At 44.3% G+C, this 24,710-nt stretch overlaps 3 protein-coding genes across 4 annotated transcripts in view; all 3 read right to left on the reverse strand.

Moving 5' to 3' along the window:
- Positions 1-3,790: 3,790 nt before the first annotated feature.
- SRSF10 (serine and arginine rich splicing factor 10) lies at positions 3,791-11,608 on the reverse strand. 2 transcript variants are annotated; one of them, XM_054395236.1, is made up of 6 exons: positions 11,470-11,608; positions 8,734-8,838; positions 6,959-7,062; positions 4,897-5,059; positions 4,511-4,561; positions 3,791-4,329 (listed from the first exon to the last, which is right to left on the reverse strand). In XM_054395236.1, the coding sequence occupies exons 1-6, from the start codon at positions 11,532-11,534 to the stop codon at positions 4,032-4,034; spliced, it is 786 nt and encodes a 261-aa protein (XP_054251211.1). In that variant the 5' UTR covers positions 11,535-11,608; the 3' UTR covers positions 3,791-4,031. The 2 variants fall into 2 exon arrangements, with proteins under 2 accessions (XP_054251211.1, XP_054251210.1); XM_054395235.1 differs by having other exon boundaries at positions 4,511-4,564.
- Positions 11,609-13,168: 1,560 nt separating this feature from the next.
- On the reverse strand, positions 13,169-15,900 carry LOC128977759 (fatty acid-binding protein, liver-like). The gene is made up of 4 exons (XM_054395433.1): positions 15,799-15,900; positions 14,620-14,792; positions 14,049-14,138; positions 13,169-13,271 (listed from the first exon to the last, which is right to left on the reverse strand). Exons 1-4 carry the CDS (start codon positions 15,863-15,865, stop codon positions 13,221-13,223), a joined length of 381 nt encoding a protein of 126 aa, XP_054251408.1. The 5' UTR covers positions 15,866-15,900; the 3' UTR covers positions 13,169-13,220.
- Positions 15,901-18,070: 2,170 nt separating this feature from the next.
- Positions 18,071-24,710, reverse strand: part of MYOM3 (myomesin 3) — a 30,744-nt gene continuing 24,104 nt past the window's right edge. The window contains exons 29-37 of the mRNA XM_054395255.1: positions 24,345-24,455; positions 23,344-23,431; positions 21,684-21,722; positions 21,077-21,182; positions 20,326-20,489; positions 19,296-19,332; positions 19,153-19,175; positions 19,006-19,061; positions 18,071-18,370 (exon numbers count right to left, since the gene is read on the reverse strand). Of these exons, the coding sequence (XP_054251230.1) occupies positions 18,071-18,370; positions 19,006-19,061; positions 19,153-19,175; positions 19,296-19,332; positions 20,326-20,489; positions 21,077-21,182; positions 21,684-21,722; positions 23,344-23,431; positions 24,345-24,455 (924 nt within the window). The remainder of the gene's footprint in view (positions 18,371-19,005; positions 19,062-19,152; positions 19,176-19,295; positions 19,333-20,325; positions 20,490-21,076; positions 21,183-21,683; positions 21,723-23,343; positions 23,432-24,344; positions 24,456-24,710) is intronic.

Consider the following 24,710-nt stretch of genomic DNA (forward strand, 5'->3'; position numbering starts at 1 on the left):
AATTATTAATGGGTGATTATGTCCTAAAAATGGGTAAAATTTATCCCTTTTTTTACTTCAAAATGTTCATCTGCAACATCCCTGCCAAAAAAATAAGAAAACCAAGGAGCAGTGCTGCGATGTAGATGGATCCAATTGCCCTTCTCTGAACAATTTCAAGCTGTTAACCCCAGACTAAACAATAAAAAAAACAAGAAAAAAAAATAGGCAAGCTCTTTGCAAGAAGAGAGCTCCAAATAACATCTGAGAGTTTTCCACTTGGAATAAAGCCATTATACTGTACATTGAAACATCTTTAAAAGACATAGAAAGGAGAACATGGAGCTTTTCAGAGACCAGTCTATTCCAGTCCCTAATTTAAACACCCAGCTACTTAACCACTAAATTTAAGATCTGGAATTCCCAAGTTGGGTGCATGGACTCGAGGTGAAAAAGAAGTTCCAATAGAGCCTTCTGTGACTGCTGAGATCAAATGGATAACGCTGCAGATACTTGGGAGCACAGCCAGATACTTTCAGCAGAAATTATTATTTTTTTTCCACACACTACTTCAATTCTACAAATGTTTGCAGGAATGACAAAATCTAGTTCACCACAGACAGACATAATCCCCACTGTTCTTGAGACTCCAAAAGAAAGATGCCTACACACATGATCTTTTGCAGCCTGCGGTATGTTCTTGCATTCCAGCTGTGCATAACCTGCAGGGAGCTCGCACAAAAGCTCCTGCCTTTTTTTTTTTGTTTGTTTGTTTTGTTTTGTTTAGAGCAGGACTAGGACACCTGCACCAAAGAAGGGAGATGTTATCTAGATGGGCTGTGGCTTGACTTGCTGTGAATGCGTAACCATTCCCTGCCCTTTTGGCCACATCCTGCTAACTCGTCCCCAACTGAAAGGCCCACAGAACAGCTTCTTCACAATTTTTCCATGGGAGCAAGAACTAGGACAACATCTTTATTCATGCACTCTTGAAACATCGTGGGTTTGTGTTCGGCTTTTCTGGCTTGTTCATATACACAAGTCAAGTCAAAGTTTAGTCCTACCTCTGGGAGAGAAAGAAAGAACCATCAGAACGGGCAGACACTACATGACACTTGCAATGAACTGGATTTGCAAAACAACTTTAAACTCTGCTATACACAAACGTCGAGGCACACAACATAAGGACATGCTGACAAAAATCGTTAAGGTAGAGATAGTTACTCGGCAGTCTTCAGTCAGAACCTCAGCCTGGACACGAGTTCTCCTCCCTCCTCTTCCTCCACTTCCTCCCCACTTAGTCAGCTCTAACTCTGGCTGGACTAAAGTCAATCCAGCGATTCCCTGCAAGAGCTACACTTGCCCTAGGCACTGTCAGGTGAACCACTTAAGTGGGATTTTAGCCATGCAGATTGTGCTCATGGAGGAGAGCTGCATAAGGGTGAGGGTCTTCTGCTGTTAGGAGCAGAAAGCCACAAGCTAATCACAGCTCATCTTACAAAGGGGGGTTACCAGAGACAGTAAGTGCTTTTCAGAGTCCTTTTCCTTCCCCAGCTGTACAGACAGGTGCCAGGAGGCAGCTGGATTTCTAGTGTCAGCAGCAGAAGTTTTACCTTCTAGAGAAGCACTGCTGGTGCAGTTTTTGATCTGGCAAATATAAATCCATAAAGCCAGAATAGAAATTGGCTTCTACATGAATTTTAAGATTGGTTTTAAGCAGTCCCTAACCTGGCTAATTATATCTGACTACAGGCACAGGCCAAGTACATCCAGCAGTAACTCCAATTAGACCAAACCAAGCTCCTGAGTCTTATTTTTGTCTCGTACCCCTTTAAAAATGTGAAATACCCTTTTTTTTAACTCAAGACATTAAATGATTGTTTCCTGACTCTACTGAAATACCATAGCAAGGATTTTACTCTGTAAGGGCTGCATAGCTCTACTCCTGATCATGCTCTGGAGTAAAATTCTAAAGCTACAAGAATTCCAGTGGATCAGTATTTCCTTCATTCTTTTTTTCTCTTTTATTACAGCAATGTTTGCTAAATTTACAGCAAGCAGAAAATAAAAGCTGGGTCTTGAGTTAATTTTTTTCTTTTTTGCTCAAAACATCAATGTTTTCAAGGTAGTACACAAGGATTTGTTAAAAAGAACATATAAAAATACCTTTTTAGAAGCCTCTATAAGAAAGGAAATACAAAGTTTTAATCCCACAACTTTTTTTCCCCCCTCTGCTAGAGCTGCACACTACTTGCTACAGTTTTTAAATAGACCTTCTTTGTTTGTTTGCTTTTTTTGCTGTTTTTTAAACTATACATCCAGGAAAGTCTACAAAATGAAAGGAACGTGCATATAAATGATTGCATAGCAGAACATGAACATTAACTGCAAACAGTAAAAGGAAATAAAATAAAAGTTAGAAATCCCTATCAAATGTACAAATATTCTCGGATCAACCTCCCAGGCACGTTCCACTGCTGGGATTTCAAAGCCCTCTGCGCTTCTTTCAAGGCCCTGCTTGGAAACACTGAACCCCAAAAGCTAAACCATTTCTCTAAAAAAGGAGTTTGAAATCAATGTCTTTATCCATTACTATAGGAGACAGTGAGAAACAAAAGGATGGATGCTGGCTTTTGAAGGTAAATAGGGAAAAAAAACAAACCCAAACCCAACAATGCCAAAAGCCATTTTCCTAACAAACGAATTAATTTTGCCCTCTAGAGAAACACTGCTAAGAGTACACAAGGCTTTTAGGTTTTTTTTTCCACATTCAATTCACTAAATATACTGTTATTAGTGATAAACTAAATAGCTAGAGATGCAGCTCTTGTTCATATCCAACTTCAAACATTTGTTCTGAAGTCAACTGAAATCTTGTAACCAAACCACTCCACCTTCTGAGGAAGAAGTGATTCAGGACTTGCTTGCCCCAAATGCCTTTTTTTTTTTTTTTGGATGTGTAAAACCAAGCCTCTGTTACTCAGGAAGAGATGGCTACAGTTTGATACCTAGGAATACACCAACTAACCACAGGAGTCATTGGCATAAAAAGTTTAGTTCTTATATACTGTATACACACAACTCGGAACAATCTACTGATATCTAACAGCAGGAAAACTAAGCAATTTTATGGTTAACTGCTCACTAAAATGTAGAATAGATAGAAAAACTGCATAAAATGTACACACAACCTAATATTTAATTGCTCTGCCTTTTTGCTGAGATCTGAATCGAATTTTCCATTTCAAGGGGTGTTTTTTCCCCTTCCCCTCACATATTCAGTACTAGCAGCCAGTTCGAAAGCAGTGAGGGCTCTATCCTGCCAAGTCACCACACGGCACCATCTCTGAAAGAGCTTCCAAAGACCAACTCTCTCCCCATGGAGTACAGGCAGTGTCAGCACCACCTCTTCAGAAGGCAGGCTCAAAAGAGAAATCTCAACATCATCTCCCCACAGAGCTCCATTTACCAGCCTACTGGTGTCAGTGGGCATGGGGAACACAGAAACCTGCCTCTGAACAACGGAAAACAGAAAACTGCCAGTCTGCATTTCACAGCAGTGTTGCACTACAGCTGTCCAGTTTTGGTTTTTTTTCCTTTTTGATTTTTGTGTGTGTTACCACAAAGCTGAGCATTAGAGAACAAGTTAAACAGTTGGTTTAACTGTTCAGCACAAACTGGTACCAATTTCTCTACGGGTATTGACATTTTTAATAGGACAATGTTGCAAGTTACGATCAATCAAGTCATCACCAATATCTAAGCATTAAAAATGCAAATTTTTACAAAAATATACATAGAGACACCACAACCAAATCAGTAGCTGCCCATGACATGTAACCAAGTGGACATTCTCTCTCTCTCTCTTTTTCTCTCTCTCTCTCTCTGTGGCTTCTCAACACTGTTTTAATTTTAACCATTGTTGGCTACAGGGAAAACTGACAAAGAAAATATTTTTGAGCACTGTTGCAACATCATATTCCTGATAATTTAAGTAAACTGAACTGTGTGTAAATGGATCTTACATGCCTAAAAACAACATGGATACGCTGTTAGTGGCCACTGGACTTGGGACTAGTCCACGACCGTGATCTGGATTTTGACCTAGATCTAGAATGTGATCTTGACTGTGATTTGGATCTAGCTGGTTCTTTTTTTCTCGATTCCTTTTCATATCTTGAGCTGGACTTATAGTGTGTTTTAGAATCTGTTTTAGAGGTGCCTCTAGATTTGGTGTGAGATGCAGACCTAGACCGTGATTTAGCCTTCATTTCTTTCTTGGGCTGTGACTTGGATCGTGATCTTGAATTGGACTTAGATCTTGAAAAAGATCGATTGCGGTGTTTGAACCTAGCAGAATAAAGGGGAGAGAGGAGATTTGAATGTAAAAAACTATTCTTAGACATCTAGTACATTACAAATTGTTTACCTTTTTTTTTCAGGATAATTTTTTTTGCCTTTTTTTTTAACCTATAGTTAAAGGAATACAGTGAACTAGCTTTTAATTTAAAGGGTGTAAAAAGCATTTTACCTATCATTGTCCGAATGGCTTCTGCTACGACGAGGTCTTCCGGTAGGTCTACTGCTAAAAAGGTACATCAGAAAAAGTAAAACGGTGACAAAGAACTAAGCATGGACACAAATGCTTAATAAATTCAGTTTTCAAGCTGTGCATTTGCTTTCAGTTAATTTTCCAGCAAAGCAGAGAACCCTTTTCATTCAGTGTTTCTGATTTGATTTGGCATGCAAGATACGCAACTCCCACAAGTTACTCCCACAGCAGAAAGGGGAAAAAAAAAAAAAAAACAAACCAAAAAGCCAAAAGGATTCAAAGTTTTAGCAATTAGATAGTGGAGTTTCTCCTCCAACAGAGTGCTGTGCAGCTGCAGTCAAACACACACACACCCCCCCACTTACTTTCTGGGACTATAAGATCGTCTATAGCTGTAATCAAAGGAGCGACTTCTAGAGCGTCTCCTTTCGTAACTCCGGCTTCTAGACCGCCTGTATCTGTCATAGTCATCGTAACGAGAGGAACTGTACAGGTTTCTCCCTTCCTTGGCTTTCATTTGATTGGGTGCTGTAAAAAAAAAAAAACAAAACAAACCAAAACATAGCAGTAATAAATATTTTCAGTCAAAAAAAGATGCCCTCCTTTCCCTTTAGTGACACTACTGATCTGTCGATGTGGTATGTAGAAGAGATCCTACAGGAAGGCTGCAGAGGGACTTCTCATGAGGGTGTCTGAGACAGGCCAAGGGGCAATGGTTTGGAGCTGAGGGAATGCAGGGTTAGACTGGAGCAGAGGAAGTTCTTCAGTAGGAAAGTGGTGAGACTCTGGCACAGGCTGCCCAGGGAGGCTGTGGATGCCTCCTGCCTGGGGGTGTTCAAGGCCAGGCTGGATGAGGCCTTGAACAGCTGAGTCTAGTTGAGAGGTGTCCCTGCCCATGGTGGAGAGGTTGGAGCAGATGGTCTCTGAGGTTCCTTCCAACCTGAGTCATTCTGTGATTGCTGTATGCCGTTTGCTTTTTGCTGCTTTGGACAAAAATTATTGCAGCCTTGTGGCCATTATAAATCTTGAATAAAAACCTCAGCTGCCCTCCCCTGGCCCCAAACCAGTAAGAAAGGATTAACATCTTCATAAAACCAGAACACAAAACTGGCTAAGGTGTTTTCAGGCCACCCAGAAACTGCTCTGATGGGCCAAACCTATGACTGAAACATTCTAACATCCCTGAATTTACCCCAGAAGTGAAAGCTAACAGGGAATTAAACACCCATTTTCTTAACTACACAACACCACACATCACACCTGATCCCGAGCCTTGAATGACTCACAGGCAGCTTACACAGAAGCATGGAGAAATGCCACACAAAGAGCAGCCTGGTTTTGGGAGTGCCCCCCCCTGCCAGTACAACAAAGCACAGGCACTCTGGAGCTTGCTTATTAAAATAATTAACAGGGATGAATGAACAGATCAGCCTTCTGTTGTGTCTTCTCTCAGCAGCACAGTTATCTGTCCTTTGCCTGTGATTCCAGTCTCAATCAAACCCAAAGCATTTCGAACACTGTAATTAAACAGCTATAACTGTTATGCTTTAAGTGCTGCTGTCCACAATGCTGAAGGAGATTTGGTTAATTTGTGTTCAGAGATTGGAAATCCAGGGCATATAAACAGGACAGAAACTTGCCCTTTAGAGCAGGTAATTTCCATTGACTTCAATAAAAATGATGTGCATTTGAGGGGAACCTGTCCAGTTGGGTTGTTACTTTGACAGCTTTAACTTAAAGATCTTTAAGGTGCTTTTATTCCCAGGCTGCCCATGAGTACTGTAGTTCTGGTTGAGATGAAGTATGTTTTAGGTTTACCAACAGCATGATTTATTTGGATATAGTATCTGTTTCCATCTATCTAGTAAGAATATCTACACAAATACCAGGTTTAAATAGGTTAACTGCTCTTTTAAGTGAAAAGAGACTTAAGTTATCTCTACAATTCCCTCTTCATGTGTTCCATGTTGAACTGAGATACCATGAAATGTACTTTTATCCCAAAGCCAAATGAAAATGAAGGTATTACCTCAGGCCTGGAAATCAGGCTGCACTGGGAAATGCCAACAGGAATCACTAACAGGCTTCAACACAACATTAGCACTGCAATACACGAAAGCTGGGCTGCTCACTTGGACAGGGAGAATCTCAACAGTCAACTTTTCTTTGCAGAAACACACAGAGCAGTAGAGAAAGCTCTTCAGAACTCTCAGCAACAATCAGATTGTGCTAAGTGACCGTTGTACTTAGCGATCTGGTTTTAATTAAAATGAGTCATTAATAGTTCCTAGATAGAAGGCAAAACACCCACATACAATTCACACAGAAGCAAGGACACATCACTACAGTTAATGACACGTGTAATGCTGCCTGGCATTAAACATGAAGGCTGAAATCAGTCAGATCAAGCAGAGACAAGGCACTTACTCTTTCGATCCCCCTGTGCAAACTGGATTTCTATTTGCCGACCACAAATCCATTTTCGATCCAAATTATGGAGAGCATCTTCTGCATCACGGACATCTTCAAATGTGAGGAGTGTTAAGGTACTTGGGAAGTTGAGAAGTTTACAGATTTGGCATGTTGAATAAAATAAAAACATCCAAGTAATCTTCTAGTTTTACAGGGCTTTGCTTGGTTGGTTTTTAAGTTATTTTGGTCATGCTACAGTACACATTGAATTTATTTTTCTTAACCAGCAGCTATCTGAGAAGTCTGATAATAAAATTCAAGTCTCATAACATGACCAGGAACTTGGCTATCAGCAAGAAGCTTCTTTCCTTCTCCCACTTGTACTTACGCAAAGTAAAAAACCCAGTGGTATCCTTTCCAAAATACAATTGTTTCTAGTCACTCAGTTCTCTCCATTACAGTGAGTTAATAAAATCCAATTCTAAAATTTCAGACTTGGGATAAATTTTGCCTTTTTTTCCACCAACTGATGTTAAGTTTAAATTATGTCACGCCATGGACATGTGGCAGACCTTCAGCAGTCTGAGATAAAAGCAAACACTAAAGCCCTGTGCTGTGGGTCAGGTCAGGTGCTCAGTAACTCTGACATTACTGATTTCAGTCCCTGAGACTGACCACTACTGGAATTCACACACCAGCTATGGGACCTGAAAGAACAAACTGCCTGTCTCCTTGTAGCCACTCAAGTCATCATCAGCATCATCTAGGCAGAACATAAGCTATAGTGTTGTAGGAATACACCTGGAGAACCCCAAACGAATTCAGACCACAGGTACAGTAGCACAAGAAATATGAGAGGTTTTGTCAATGGACCAAACCAGAATCATTCATCAAATCACTGCTTACACGACAAACAGAAGAAAAACTGTTATTCTGTAGGATACATCAGGTATGACTCCTTTAATCTTGGCCACCATTCAACTTCATCTTGACCTTTAACTCTTTAAGTGCTTGTCAGAAGGACTTGTCATGAGATGCTTGGCCAAAAATGACAGATGGCTTTATCTTTTACTTTGAAAAACAACCTTTTCCCCCTTTTGTGGATAAAGCGAAGCTTTGTCTCCCATTATGGCTTGTCCTTCTTCCAGCTTTTCTTTATTTTTTCTTTTCCCAAACTCTCCCTTCTCTTCAAGCCTGATCCTTAAGAGGTCTTTGGCTTGTCTACTTGCCTTAATTGTTGAACTCTACTCTAAAGGTTCTTTCATGCTTTCTCTTTGGGGTCGCCATTACTGTACAGCTTTACATTCTGAGGCAACAACAGAGGACAGCAAATTAGGGGACAATATTAAAAAAAGAAGTTCACCTCATTTTTTTACACAATCTGATTTCGATCAAGTGATTCCAGTTCCCATTTGTTAAATTAACAATGAATACCAGCCATAGATTGCTAAGCACAACTTTTACTTACACACCAGCGATAATAAAAACGTGCTAGACAATTTTGAGGCAGTGATAAAATTTCCATTTAAATCATAATAGTATTAATTTCAGTGACATAAGCAAGCTCTTATATTACTGGACTCGATTTAAGTTTGGCAAAAAAAAAATTAAGGCAAAGAACAATTGAGAGAAGTTAATCTTCAAAAATAAAGCAACGCCACAATAGAAGACACTCATTAGATACAACACAAAATGAAACTGCTTTTTCATTGAGATTTGTTACCTCTTACACAAACTTGAATCTCAAAGGTCAACACCCCTCACTAATCAGCCATCTGAAGAAAGGATATTGAACATAAGCAAATCCTCTGGGACGCCGAGTGTAGAAGTCAAGTGGAACGTATACATCAACTATAGGTCCGTAACGACCAAATTCACGGCGCAAGTCTTCAGACCTAGAACATCACAAACATCCTCAATGATTTTTTTCCCCCACTATTTAAGGCATACAAAACATCCAATTGAAAAAAAATGAGTCACCCTTCCAAAAGTCTGCAGACATAGATCATCGCAAATATCTTCAATTATTCCCCCCCCCACTATTTAAGGCACAAAACATCCAACTGAAAACAAACAAACAAACCCCTAAAAGAATCACCCATCCAGAAGTCTACAGACCTAGAAGATCACAAAAATCTTAAATAATTAAAATAATTATTTCCCCCCACTATTTAAGGCATACAAAACATCCAAATGAAAATAAAAATGAATCACTCTTCCACAGTGCAGTTAACTACAGTGAGAATTTTTTAGTTTCTATGTGAAGCTTCAGTGCCCAGCTGGAGTTGTGTGTTCTAGAATCAAACTACATCTAGGAAGGCTCTTGGCATCAGTTTAGGTGTGTGTTTGGAGAGCAAAATTCTTTGTGGTGGGATGTTTGAAGCGTGGACTGGCTTCATAAGGACATCCGAAAATACTGTGGTAAAATACTGGAACAGGTTGCCCACAGATGTGGTTGAGACCTCATCTCTGGAAACATTCAAGACCAGACCTGATGTGGCCCTGGGCAGCCTGCTCTAGCTTGAGAAGTCCCTGCTGCCTGCAGGGGGTTGGAGAAAATGCCCTTTGAGGGTCCCTCCCAACCCAAGGCAATCTGTGAATGTGACCAGCCATCTTTTTGGAAGTGTTTGGTAGGGGACAGATGTAGCAAAACATTTTTGAGGAATAAAGTGTTGGAGCAGTTGGTTGTTAAGCAACACAGGAGGCTTTTCTCAAACACTCATGACTTGGGATGCTTAAGATACATCCTGGCATTTGGAAACCAGTGTTAAGCAGAACTCTACCACAGAAGTGTAAACTGGTAAGTGATGCACATAATTCAGTGTAGGATGTACCAGCAAAGGTGGGCAGCAAATAAAAAGGAAGATCTAAGATTTATTGCTCTTCCAGTACCTCATCCAACTCTCGACAGTCATTTTCCAACGTGCAAATGTCAACTGTGAGGTCCAAATTAAACAGCTCAGGAATAAACCAGTTACACAAACTCATTTCCATAGAATAATCAATACTTACAACCACATCAGATAGAACAAAACTTGAGTGAGCAACCACTCGTGCCCTTAGGACAGCTTTTCCAAAGAGCTGAGCACAGAACTATTCAACAGATCTGTAAGTATGCTTGGAAAAACTATTGTGTCCTTGACAGAGAGGTTCCTTCATCACATCATCTTCTCTACATATCTTTTTGTATCCTTTGAGGACAATAAGCTCTATGAGAAAGACTGATGTAATGCTATATTTATGTGGTATGAAGAAGTTACTACTATTAACTTTCTCTGTCTCATCAGTTGGGAAAGACTCTACAGTGCATAGTCAGTGATGGCAGAGAGGAACTATGACCACCAGCATCGAGATCTCACAGTGAGACTATCTCCAAGAGGAATGCAGTATCTAATCACAAACTTCCAAAAGGTTGGAAGTAACATTTCTCATTGACTGTTTCTACTGCAAAATAAGCCACTGGAAAGATAAAAGAAAATCCATGAAAAAAAAAAAAGAATTAATTTGAAGCTATTTATGCTTCTGATCACAATAATGCTCTTAATTAATTATTTCCTGAACAACTTTGCTGCAAGCTGCCCAGGCAGCAAGTTTGAAAATTCAGGCTTGCATTTTATACAGCTAGACCTTACTAAGGCTTCCCTACAAAAATTAACAACATCGGAGTGCACCTTCTACATTAATAATGCTCCAGAAACGTTTTACAGTTGATAACAAACACAAAAAGGAGACAAACTGCAAAACAGAAATGAGAGCAATCTGGCCGCTGACTAAAAATTTCCAAGCGTTGAATAAGAAGCTGTGCAATACACAGATTTAAATTCTTTCGGTTCACTACGAGAAGTTATTTCACTAAGCTGCTGCAAACATTCAAGTCCTTACGGAATTTTGCTACAACACAATTAACTACGGAGAAAAAGCATTGTTCTCCCCAACCCCAGTGAGAGTCGTAAGAGGACACAGCACACAACAATTAATGCAATAACATTCCACCCGACCTAGCTGCAATTACCATACTAACGGAACCAATTACGCCAAGAATTTTGGGGACACCCACAGCAAACGCGCCGCTTTCTCCCTTTTAGCAACAATCGCCGTGTTTCAGGAGAGCATTCAAAACTCCAGCCGCTGCTGCGCATCGCCAAGGGGCACAGGCGGCTCTCCCTGAGGCGTGCACGCAAATCCCGCCTCGATCTCCCGCTGGACAAACTCAAACGCGGCTATGAGAGTTCCACTTTCTTCCGGCCCAGCTTTGTTCTGTTTGGACGTTGTTTTGAAACCGATCCTCGTGGAGAGGAGGGAAACAGAGCAGCATGGCGAGAACGGAGGAAAATGGAGAAGGGCGACGAAGGAATAGCAGGGAGAAGGGCAAAGCAGAAGAACGGAGCAGGCCGGCTTCCCCTCGCCTCTCCGCCTATCGCTCCAGGAAGGCCCCCGCAGCCCTCCGGCGGCAGCCACCCGTGCGGCCTAGCGAGCCCGCCAAAGCCTGCGCAGCCCCCGCGCTTCGCTGGCCCGCCCCCACTCACCGGGTGTCGTCGGCCACATTCCGCACGAAGAGCGAAGTGTTGGGGGGACGCAGGTAGCGGGACATGGCGGCGGTGACAGCGGGGGAGGGAGGGAGCGAGCGAGCAGCAGGGCCCAGGCGCTGCGGGAAGCCGAGCGGCTGAGGCGACCCTCCGGAGCTGCACGCAGCGCCACCGCCGCCCGCCCGCCACCTCTCGCGAGACTTCCCGCGAGGCTTCCGGCGAGACGTCCGCGAGAAGAGGGAAACACAGGAGGGAAGGGGGAGGGTGGAAAAAGCAGCCGGCGCCAAAACCAACTCTGCCCTCAGTGCGCATGCGCGGAGCGCTCCCACCGCCCCTCGGAGCCCCTGAGCGGGAGCCGCTTGCGCACGCGTCGTTGCCGCGCGCTTTTCCCGCCGAGGAAAGGGAGGAGCGCGTGAGCTGAGTTCTTTTAGCGCCGGCAAGATGGAGGCTGAGCCTCCGCTGTTTGGAGAAGGAGCGGGAACCGCCTGCCTCACGCAGGCTCCTCTGGGCGCCGTGACTCGCTGCTGTGCGGTCGGCCAGCACAACGAACTGACTCAGCGGCAGGCCCTAGGATGCCCTGTGAGGGTCATAGAACGGCTTGAGTTGGAAGGGACCTTGAAAATCATCTAATTGCAACCCCTCTGCCATGGGCAGGGACACCTCCCACCAGAGCAGTCTGTAGACATCCTGAAAAACAATGGGAACGCCAAGGAGTGCAGTTTGGTGATGGGTAGAAATCCTGTCTGCCAGGATTACCTGTTCAGAGCTTTCTGAATTGGAAATGAAGAGTTTTGAGCACGATCCAATTGAGATTATAAATATTGCTGTGAAGCCCTTTGCAGAATTACTTACTCAGTGTTGTGGGAGAGTGGATCCAGTGCTATTGCCCAACCCAGACCTTGATGGGTTTGTCATCCAGGAATGATCAATTACTTTGGGCAATGGGGAGAAGTTTGCCATCTGATCAAAATCCTTCGGGTTTTGACTGATTCACATAAGAATTGCACTGAATATTTCAACTAAATCTAAGATGGCAGAAGAAGGTCCTTTCAGGGAGGCAGAAGGTCTGCCCTCAGCCTCCTTTTCCTCCAGGCTGAATACTCTCAGTTCCCTCAGCTGCTTGTCCCCAGCCCTGTTCTCCAGACCCTTCCCCATCTTCATTGCCCTTTTCTGGACCTGCTCCAGCACCTCCACATCCTTGTGGTGAGAGGCCCCGGACTGATGGCAGATACTGTATCAAACGACTGTACCAGGCTTTAGGAGCGAAGTGCTGCTGGTAATGAATAATCTCTGTGACAGTTTAGAAACAAACTTGTGATGTCTCTTATTTTGTATCCTACAACTTACTGATGCAACATTTAGTTGCTGAAGACTGGCAGTGTTCTGTGAATTTGTTGCTGGAGGCTGCTTGGTAGTGTTTCACTGTGTGGTTAGCAGTTACCCAGCAACTTCCAAGCAGCTCTTACGTGTTTTTTTTTTTTTTTTTTTTAAGTTTAGTTTATTTTGTTTTGTGGCACAGATGCCTTAAAGCAGCCTCTCCCTGAGTCTTACCAGTGTCTTGATTTCTCTTCTGTTGATCTTATGGGAAGTGATGTGTGTGTGAAAGGGGAGGAGAAATCAGAGTTATTCTTTACTGGGTTTTGTTTGTTTGTGTTTTTTTTTTTTTTTTTTTTAGAGAAAGATCACAGCCTGTGCAAAGTGCACTTTATTTTGGGTACAGAAAGGTGGTACAAGAAAAAAGTGAGCTGTCTTCAAACTTTCTTGCTTCTTCTGACCAGTGATACTCCACCAACAGTGATAGTCTGTAGAAGATAAATATGCAGGGCTTATTATTCATTTAGACTTCAGGAAGCCTATTTACAGCTAGAGGTTTCTGTAATTCATGTGTGAATCCATTTTATCCCACAAGAAAATATATCAGGGAATTGATATCAGAGTGAGAGGAAGTGGCCCTAAGTTGTGCCAGGGGTGGTTTAGGTTGGACATGAGGAACGATTCCTTGACTGAAGGGGTTGTCAGGCCCTGGAACAGGCTGCCCAGAGTGGTGGTGGTGGAGTCCCCATCCCTGGAAGGATTTGAAAGCCTTGTAGCTGTGCTGAGGGCTATGGTTTAGCAGCAGGCTTGGGAGTGTTGGGTTAATGGTTGGACTGGATGATCTTCAAGGGCTTTTCCAGCCTGAACAATTCTGTGAGTCTATGATGCTGTAAGGAGTCTTTCTGCAACATGCTCAGCAGCTAAAGCCCTTCACACTTCAGTGCCTAAAATTATCCCCAGAGTAGTAATTAATAAAAAGATTTGCTGAGCAGGATGCCTTAGATATATGAGCAACATTTAAAGGAGAGTCATCTGAGGCAGCTGATTTTAGTAAGCAGGAATATTAAGGGATGTTGATAGTGATTTCTACTAACTGTGGTTAGCTTGCAACACTGAACTCCTGTATCTGGAGATGATGAAGAATTCTGTGGGCAATGCAGTGTTGTGGGGGCCAGGATGTGTTGAAGGTAAGAGCTAATCAATGCAGGATATTTTTTTTCCCCTTCAGCATTTTTCTTGCTGTGCCATGATATTCTAGCACTTACCTCCACCATTTCATTTCCTTTAACTTCTTGTTCATGAGAAAATTTGTCTGACTTGGAGACAAGCTTCCCATCTACCATGTTCACAGTGCACTGTTGGAGCAGATTTAAACAGGAGAAAACATCTTGAACATAAGATGGAAGTTCTGCTGTGAGGATAGGCTGAGGGAGCTGGGGTTATTCAGCCTGGAGAAGATTCCAGGGGGACCTTAGAGCTGCCTTCCAGTAGCTGAAGGGATCTTACAGGAAGGCTGCAGAGGGACTTTTCATGAGGGTGTCCAGAGACAGGACAAGGGGGAATGGTTTGAAACTGAGGGAGAGCAGGGTGAGACTGGAGCTGAGGGAGAAGACCTTCAGTATAAGGGTGGTGAGACTCTGGAACAGGTTGCCCAGGGAGGCTGTGGCTGCCTCCTCCCTGGAGGTATTCAAGGCCAGGTTTAGAAAAAAGATTTATGTTTGTTGGACTGATAGAAATGTGAAATAACGGAAATAGGAACAGCCAAGTTTCATCTGTATAAAGAAACTGAAATATGAGGATAACTGAAGAGATGCCCCTGGTCCTGAAACAAATTACCTTCATCTTCCTGCCATCCAAAGTTGTGATCTCAGCCTCTTTTCCCAGTGTGAAGGAGTTGGTTATAGATTGTTTGGGTGTTTTGGATATCACAACAAAGTCATTTCCTTTCTGTTGTATTTCTACAATGGGTTTAATATCTTTGGCCATTTTGATAATGTCATCTGGCAGTGCTGTAAAAAAGGGCAAAACAAAGAACTTCTTTGGTTAGCAAGCAAGGAGTTGGTGTCTGCCTGTAGCCCATGTCTGGGGCTAAACTCCAGCAGTTGCTGTGTCACCTAGTGATCCCTCCCCAGCAGAGAATGGGCATCAGGAAAAGGAGAGAAGATCCACAACTTGAAATGAAAATGGATTTAGTGGATTGTTCAGCCTGGGAAAGAAAAAGTTCCATGGAGACCTCCTTAATGGTCTTTCAGTACTTAAATGAGTGAAAAAGAAAGCTGGGGACAGACTTCTGAGCAGAGCCTGTTGTGCCAGGACAAGGGGTGATGGTTTGAACTGAAAGAGGGAGATTTACACTGGAGAGAAGGAAGAAATGTTTTACTCTGAGGATGGTGAGACTCTGTCCCAGGTTGCAACCCAGAGAGGCAACCCCCCCACAGTCAGCAGGGACATCTGCAGCTAGAGCAGGTTGCTCAGAGCCCCAAACCACCTGACCTGCAATGAATGGTTCCAGGGATGGGGAATCTCCCTCCTCCCTGGGCAACCTGCTCCAGTGTCTCACCACCCACACTGTAAAGAATTTCTTCCTAATCTCCAGTCTAAATCTCCCCTCCTCAAGCTTCAATCCATCCCCTCTCATCCTTATCACCATGTCCCTTGTGGTGCTAAGGGCTGTGGCCTAGTGGCAGTGGCTTAGCAGCAGTGGTGGGATTGTGAGCTCTAGGTGAGCATTTGGGCTGGGGTTGTTTAGTGTGGAGAAAAGGAAGCTGAGGGGAGACCTCACTCTCTACATGTTCCTAAAATGAGATAGGAGCCAGATGGGGCTTGGTCTGTTCTCCCATGTACCAAGTGATGAGAGCAAATGGCCTCCAGCTGTACCAGGGGAGGTTTAGGCTGGATATGAGAAGCAGCTTCTTGATTGGAAAGGTTCTCAAATACAGCAATGCAACCAAAGATGTCATGCAAAGGCTGCCTTGCAGCTTGAGCAGATTATTTCAAAGGTAATGAGACACTTACCAAGAACCTTCAGGAAGGCTTCAAGGTTCTCCTGAGCATAGACCTGCCAGGTCCCATTGAATGCCATGGTGGATGATGAGGGCAGTGGTGCTACAAGCAGAGCAAGGCCTCTCCCTGGTCCTTCCCATGATATTTATGGAAAGGGAGAGGCCAGCCCAAGTTGTGAGATGATTGGTTAATTATTAGCTGTGAGGTAACAATTATTAATCATTTATTTGTTCTTAATGATCATAACCTCTAGTTCATTCTGCTTTGACCAGCCAGCTTGGGGTGTTGTGTTTATGGGGGGGGTTACTGACCTCAGGTAACTGTAAAATGTTGCATAGGTTGATTGGTTTTCATTCTGTTAACAGCTTCTGGTTTTGAGATTTTCTGTGCTTTGGATAGAATTCTTCAGACAAAATAACCCAATTCACAATAGGTGGGAGGCAAGGAACTGCTTAATTCTCACATTGTTCTCTATTCTGGGCACTTGGACTTAAAATAAAGTCCACAGCTATTTCTCCCCACATTGTGGACCTCCAATTGCTTGAGAACAGGGAAAATCCTATTGGAATGGGGCAGGCAGCTGGGGCTTTATCCAGCAGATGTCAGTAATGTGCACCTAGAACCAATTCTTTACTAACTCTTGTTAATAATCAATGCATACATGGAAAATTAAACATAAAGGAAACCATGGGACATAGCCTGGAGACTGCAATGAAGTAGGTAAATAGGATGAGTTATTTTTCTTCTCAACAGCTGCACCAAGAATTCATAGATTCATAGAATGGGTTGGGTTGGAAGGGACCTTAAAGATCATCCACTTCCAACCCCCCTGCCATGGGCAGGGACACCTCCCACCAGCCCAGCTTGCTCAAGGCCTCATCCAACCTGACCTTGAACACCTCCAGGGAGGCGACATCCACAGCCTCCCTGGGTAACCTCTCAAGACAACATCTAACCTGACTTTGAACCCTTCCAAGCTTAAAGCCTTCACAACTTCTCTGGGTAGCCTGTTCCAGTGCCTCACCACCCTCATGGGGAAGAATTTCTTCCTAATGCGTCATCCCAATCCAGCTTCTTCCAGTCTGAAGCAATTACCTTTCATCCTCTCACTCCATACCTTTGTCACAAGTCCCTCCCCAGCTCTCCTGTAGCCCCCTTCAGATCCTGGAAGGCTGCTGTTAGGTCTCTCTGGAGCCTTCTCTTCTCCAGGCTGAACAACCCCAACTGTCCCAGCCTGCCCTCACAGGAGAGGTGCTCCTTGCTGTCTGTGCAAACATAACTGTGGATTTTGGAAGACATTCATTGGATTTTGTGTCGTGCAGTGATGTTTCTTAATTCAAGTAAAGGCTACCCGAGGGGTAGGTGACCTCTCCAAGCTAACTTTTATTACTCCATCCCAGTCAGTAATTCTTCTAGTGTAATAGAATTGCTGAACTTTCTCTTACCAGTTCACAATCCTTTTTTTTTAGCATTTAATTTTAAAGAAGATTCCCATCCAAAGAGCCAGTTCTGGAATTCCATTCAGATGTGATAATAGCTGAGTAGTGAGGGAGTGGTACTGATAGTACCTGAGGCTTTCTTTATTTGTATGTAGGGTGTTCCACACATGGCTCTGACAGGTCCAGGTTGATACTGGAGTTACTCAAGGACATAGACCTGATGGATTGGGTCTAGAGCAGGGCCAGAAAAATGATCAAGGAGCTGGAGCACCTCTGCTACAAGGATAGGCTGAGGGAGCTGGGGTTGTTCCCCTGAAGCTGAGCATGTTCCTCACTGCCTTGTTTTCTTCCTGTGTCCCTTAGGTTCCTCCTTCAAGGCCCTGGTTCAGCACAGAGCTCAGGAAAACTACTCCCCAAACATACAGAAGCCAGCAGGATTCCAGATGGATTTATTGACAAGCACACTGAGATGCCACCAAAGGTGTGAGTTTAACAGCAACACACACAATTGTCAGCTACAGGAGAATCAGCTACAGGGAGGGGTTGATACAGAAACACTCCACTGAGAGCCCACCTGCCAGAGGGGAATCCTCTGTCATTGCCCACACAGCTGGACTGGGAGAGAGCTCCTCTGGAAGGTGGGGAGGTGCACACACACCTGTCCATGCACACTTGTGCACACACACTTGTCCACAGCAGAATTCTTTTCTAACAGCTGCCACAATGAAAATTCTTCAATATTACTGAAATAAAAGCAGAGACAGGAGCCTGAGCCTTAGGGCAGAGGCACTGCAAAGCAGCAGCAGGAGTTCAATTCATTTCCAGCTCACTGAGGCTGACTGAATTTATTTAGGCTTTTTCATTATCATCCCACCTGCAACTTCCTCCTCTTCCATCCCCACTGGGATCTCTCCATGCTTATAGACACTGATAGTAACCTGCCCTGTTTCAGAGCCATATTTATTCTTGACATAGATGCTGTACTTTCCTGTGTCTTCATTGCAGACTTTCTCTATGGTGATGGTGACAACTGACCCCTTCACCTCCAGCTTGTAGCGGTCCTTGAAGACAATAACCTTATCATTTTTGAACCAAGTGATTTCTGGGTAGGGATCTCCAGATACACAGCAGGTTAAACACAGGGTCTGTTGTAAAACAAAGCAGAAAGAGGTTATGAAGATAGAAATGAGGAAGGACACAGAGCTGCTGGAGTGAGTCCAGGAGAGCCCACAAAGATGATCCAAGGGCTGGAGCACCTCTGCTATGAGGATAGGCTGAGGGAACTGGGGGTGTTCAGCCTGGAGAAGAGGAGGCTCCAGGGGGACCTTAGAGCTGTCTTCTAATAGCTGAAGGGATCCTGTAAAGTGACACTTAAACAGGCACAATGTGAGTGTGCTGTCTCTTGACAGGATTTTCACTCTGCCTGTGTACCAGTGGGGGGGAATCTGACTCACAGGTGTAAGCAGCAAGTTGGTGTGATGGGAAAACCAGATCCAGCACTTCAAACCCTTAGTCCAATCACATGAAATGGGAAGACAACAAAAGGATCTGGCTGTGAAATAGACCTGGGAAGCAGTAACATCCAAAACCTGCCAGAAAGGGATTTCTGTGCCACAAAGAGCATGTTTGAAAGCACCTCCAAGAGTGTAGGGGGCTGATAGAGGTAATGTGGATGGCACCACTTCACACCTCTGGCCATTGCAGTAGCTCAGAAAAGCTATGGGAACATACAGGAGGGGAAAACAGTTCTCCTCAGTTATTCTTCTGTGTCCAATATTACCTTGTCCTCCATGATGGTGGCAACATCTGGCAGACCTTGCACAACTCTGGCACGATCTGGGAATGAACAAATATAACAAACATGACCTTTGAGTTCTAGTTAGCACTTGGCCTTGTTCCCCAGAAGGAAGGAAATTAATTTACTTACACTTCTCTGCTATTGCTGCTTCCCTGAAAATGAGAGAGAGAGAAAAAATATTCTAGTGGCTTTCTTTCTTACTCTGTATTCTCAGTACAGAAAATTACACTCAAAATAGATTTAGCTGTCAAAATATTTACACAGGGACTTACTTCAGCCTTCTGTGCTCAGCCAGGGCATCTTCAAAGGCTGTAAGGAAGGAAGAGGCTTCAGTGAAAGTTGCCATTTATTGAATCTTAGCAGATTTAACCTAATGCATCAGTGCTGGAATTACAGGAGGCAGTGCACACAGGCATCTGTAATGGTCATCTAGACAGCACCTACAGCTGCCTTCAGCAAGTAGAGCTGTGCTTACATACTGCTGAAAGAAGAGAGATATAGAATATAGAATTTAGAATGCTAGGGGTTGGAAGGGAACTCCAGAGATCACCAAGCCCAACTTCCCCTGCAAAGCAGGACTGTTTAGGGCGGGTCACACAGGAACACATCCAGGAAAACCTCCAGAGAAGGAGACTCTACAACCTCTCTGGGCAGGGCTCCAGCAGCCTCACACCAAAGAAGTTTCTTCTCATTCTAAGATGGAATTTCCTGTGATTGAGTTTATGTGCATTGCCCCTCATCCTGTCACTGGGTATCACTGAAAAGAGCCTGGCTCCATCCTCCTGACAGCCACCCTGCAGATAGTTCTAGGCATTGGTAAGGTCCCCTCTCAGCGTCCTCTTCTCCAGAGTAAACAGCCCAGGTCTCAGTCATTCCCCGTAAGAGAGGAATACAGTATTTCCTTTCCAATGAGAAGTCCAGTGGAGGAATAAAACTCCATCTTAGAACAGTCTTGAAAAACCTTTGTGACCCAAAAGCCACATTCTGCTTTCCAGGATGTCACCTGTAGGCTCTGTTGCTCCCAGAAGCAGCTGCCCTGCAACTCCTCCATTTCCCAGCAGTGCTTCAGACTGTGGCTGTGGCAGCCAGGCTCTCTAGAGGCTTCCCTGCTTTTTGCTGCCCACTTTGCCTGTCCCCATGTCTCCTCTGACTTCTCTGGGCACTTCACTGTCTTTCTTCACCTAATTCCATAGCATGGCTCCAGGGGAGAGGAATCACTGGCCATGATTTGAAGGAATCTTGGAAAGCAGCTCAGCTATAGCTCACTCTTAGTACCTCCCAGCATTACCTGGCTCAGCTTACCTTGTCCAGACAAGTCAGTTGAGAGCTTGTGAGAGCTGTTCCCATCAAATAACTCCAGGGTGTATTTTCCCTTATCTGCATCTGTTGGGTTCAGTATGTGAAGCCAGACCTGGTTCATTGTGCTCCCAGCTTTCAGCCTGTCACGGCTTTCCAGTTTTTTCTCCCTAGATAAACAAATGATATCATCCCAGGAGGGCTTAGCAGAGCTGCAGAAACCGGAGCACTCACTTTTTTGTTTTACTTTTCAGACCTAAACTGCTTAGAATAAGAGAGTGGGAGTCAGGACCTCACTGTTAATTTTATGGACAATTAAGTACTCAGTCACTCTTCAAAATCCCATGAGGCATCTGCCTGTGCTTGTAGGCAGTTTGCCAGAGCTCTGCAACTCACAGAATCACAGAATGGTGGGGGTTGGAAGGGACCTCCAGAGATCATCCAGTCCAACCCCTCTGTCAAAGCAAGAGCACCCAGGGCAGGTCACACAGGAACACATCCAGGTGGGTTTGGAAAGGCTCCAGAGAAGGAGACTCCACAACCTCTCTGGGCAGCCTGCTCCAGGGATCCAGCACCCTCACAGTAAAGAATTTTCTCCTCATGTTGAGTTGGAACCTCCTGGATTCTAGCTGGTATCCATTGTTCCTTCTATTACCTTAAAAAGCCACAGCTTAGGCCCAGGATGTTTAATTTTGATGATAAACAATTACAAGCAACAGTACTCCAGAAGCCTTGCAAATATCTTGTGGGGCCTTACTTGTGATACCAGGTGGTTTTCATGTAGTCTGTGAAGTACTTCACATCTGTGTAGATTTTGATGCCTTCTTCCGTGGGCTGAATTTTCAGAGGTGTGGCAGAAAGAGCTGACAGTGTAAAGGAAAGAATGAAATTGAGGAGGATGTTCGAGAAGACTCGGTTTTGCATGTTGCGCACACGAAATCCCAGGCAACCTGTCACCATTTCTCAATGGAGAGCATGGCTAGCTGAAAGCTGGGTGAGATTTTGCCTCCTGAAGACCCTGAATCTTTTAGCAGCTGGTAGAAGAATGTCACAATCTCTTCTAGAGACCTAGGTCTCAGACAGAAAGAGTACAGCTTCCCCAATTCACATTGCAAGTGAGTTGACAAGGAGCCTGCTGGCATCAAACTGTCACAGAATTCATTTGTAAGTGCAGAGAGTTTTATGTCCCTCAGTTTATTTCCTGACCACCCTCTTGAGAGTTTGAAGGGGCTTCTAACACTAAAGGAAATTGGTGGCATTGCCCTTGATCCAAACCCAGCTCCTGAGCAGTTTGCTCTGATTGTGGCACCCAACCTTTCCCCCCTACCACTGCTACTGGGTCAGCTGGTGAGACAATGACATACCACTGATCCTGCACAGCTCCTTCAGAAGGTCTTCAAAGGCTGCAAAGACAGAAAGATTTGTGTCCATAAATACAATAGTTAGCAAAAGGTAGGTCTCGCACTTATGTTGGGGCAATCCTAGATATCAAGCCAGGCTGGGGGATGATGAGATTGGGAGCAGCTCTGCAGAAAAGAACTTGGGGGTTCTGGTGGATGAGAAGCTGGACATGAGCGAACAGTGTGAGGTTGCATCCCAGAAGGCCAATGGTAGCCTGGGCTGCATCAAAAGCAGTGTGGTCAGAGATGGAGAGAGAAGATTCTGCCTCTCTGCTCTGTTGAGACCTCACCTGGAGAACTGCATCCAGTTCTGGAGCCCTCAGCAAAGGAAGGACCTAGGCCTAATGGAGCAGCTCTGCTAGGAGGACAGGCTGAGGGAGCTGGGGGTGTTCAGCCTGGAGAAGAGAAGGCTCCAGGGGGACCTTAGAGCAGCCTGCCAGTACCTGAAGGGGCTACAAGAAGGCTGCAGAGGGACTGATCCCAAAGGCCTGCAGGGACAGGACCAGGGGCTATGGTTTGAAACGAGAGCAGAGCAGATTTGGATTGGCTGTGAGGAACAAGTTTTGCACCATGATGATGCTGGAACACTGCAGTAGGTTGCCCAGGGAGGTAGTTGAGGCCCCATCCCAGGAGATATTCAAGGTCAGGTTCAATAAGGCTCTGATCTGAAGTATGTCCCTGCTGACTGCAGGGGGGTTGGACTGGATGACCTTTGGAGGTCCCTTCCAACCTAAACCATTCAGGATTCTAAGTCACATCTGGTCTGCCAGGTTAATTTCATTATGTTTAGAATGTGTTAGAGCTGGAGTTAATCTTTTTCTCTTGTGAAGCTCACTGGGAATGGAGTTTTTGCCACTGACTAATTTATTTTTAGATGCTGGGCATTTCTTACTAAATTTAGCTGCCTCTCACTTCCTTAGCACTCCATGTGTGTAACAGACTGCCTCTCAGAGAGCAGATTTATGTCTCAGCTTTAAATGATGGATTCCAGATGTCAGGGTAGGATTTAATCTTGGGAAGCAGAATCTTTTGACTGATGTGGAGCCAAAGTGGCTGTAGCACTACTGAGCTCTCATCTGTGCTGCTTGACAGGATTTATGACACAGTCCCAGCCTGAGGAAGGACTCTGTATGGAAATGACAGCAGAATGGCAGACCTGCAGATTTATTTGCCAATTTCCAGAGCATTTTCAGAACACTGAACTGTGGAGCAGGAATCTGCAGTAACATGGAACTGCTTTTCCACTTGCTGTTGTCTTTAACAACTCTTCTGTCATCCTAACTCAGCCTAGAATGTTTGGCACTGGTGGGAGTTGTAGAGTGGAAGTGGAAGTTTGTTCTCCTGATGCTTTGAAGAGCTGGCTGAACTTCCAGGATTGAAAACCAAATGAGGTGTGGCATGGACAGAATTATGGAATCACAGAATCATAGACTGGTAGGGGTTGGAAGGGACCTCTGGAGATCAAGTCCAATCCCCTTGCCAAGTCAGGAGCACCCAGGGCAGGTCACACAGGAACACATCCAGGTGGATTTGGTAGGAAGTTAGGAAATGTGGTTTTAAATCCCCATTTAACCCCAGGCAGGGGTGTGAATGTGTGGTACTGCCTGATGCAAGGCTCTCTTACCTCCTTTTGTGAGATCAAGTTGGGTGTAGTCCTCTCCTCGCTCATCTGAGACAACTGCTTTGTATTGGCCCTCATCTGCTTTGGTTATCTAGCAAAGAAATATGGAATATTTATTAAAAAACCCCAACAAAACCTCAACCCAAATCCCATCCCCCCCCAGCAGAATGTCACACAGCATTGGAATAGGACAGGATCTGGAAAATGAGGGAATGGCTGGGATTTTCCTCTTCCCTCCCAAGGAATTTAGCTTTGTCCAGTTACCTCTGTAATGAGCACAGTAATTTATTCTTTATTTCTTATTACTAAAGTTCACCTCCAGAACAGGCCACCAGTCCTGATCAGAACACCTGGAAAACTCAGGCTGCTCTTTTTAGCCACTCAAGACCTGTTTGCAGCCACTCCCTGTCAATATCTTACTGCTACTTAAGATCTGTTCAGTGCCTGAGGGAGCTGGGCTTGCTTAGTCTGGAGAAGGCTAAGGAGAGACCTCATGCTCTTTACAACTCCCTGAAAGGAGGATGGAGTGAGGTGGGGGTTGGTCTCTCTAATATCAGGTGATAGAACAAGAGGAAATGACCTGAAGTTGTGCCAGGGGAGGTTTAGGTTGGAGATTAGGAAAAAATTCTTTGCTGCAAGAGTGGTCAGGCATTGGAACAGGATGCCCAGGGAGGTGGTGGAGTCACCACCCCTGGAGATGTGCAGAACACTTGTGGCCATGGCACTTGGGGACATGGTTTAGTGGTCACAGTGGTGCTGGGTTGGTGTTTGGATTGGATGATCTTTGAGGGCTTTGCCAACCTTGATGGTTTTGTGATCCTATCTGACCATAAGTGAAACAATTTCTTCTCTTGAGCTTTTCCCATTGTTCATTCAACCTCTTTCCTTTAGTGGGCACTACCCAGGATGCACATTGAATGGTCACAAAACCAATCCATAGTTTTTCATGTGATCTCCAAAGCCTCAAAGCTGCCTTTTGTTTGTTTGGTTGGTTTTTTTCCCACCTTTTTAATGAGAAGAGTTCCTGTCCCAGTCTGTGGGTCAAACACACCATCTGCTCGAGCTTTCTTGTTGAAGAACCACTGGAAGCTGGTCTCCTTCCTCAGGTTTGTTGCCTGTTTGAAGCCAACATTTAGAAGTCAGTCTCCAATACATTTGATTTCTGCCTGCCTGGCTGTCCTCCTACTACCAAACTTCACTTGCATTACAGAATTGCTACAGAACCTCAGCAACTTCCTTCTTGATCCAAATTTCTGTCCAAGACAAACATCTCTTAGCTGTCATTGCTCCACAGAGGAGCATTGGGTGAGCATTATTCACCCCCTGCTCTTAAAACTCACATCTAAAATTCAGTGCTAAAGGAATTCAGC

Source organism: Indicator indicator, chromosome 33 (assembly GCF_027791375.1).
Source record: "Indicator indicator isolate 239-I01 chromosome 33, UM_Iind_1.1, whole genome shotgun sequence".
Taxonomy (NCBI): domain Eukaryota; kingdom Metazoa; phylum Chordata; class Aves; order Piciformes; family Indicatoridae; genus Indicator; species Indicator indicator.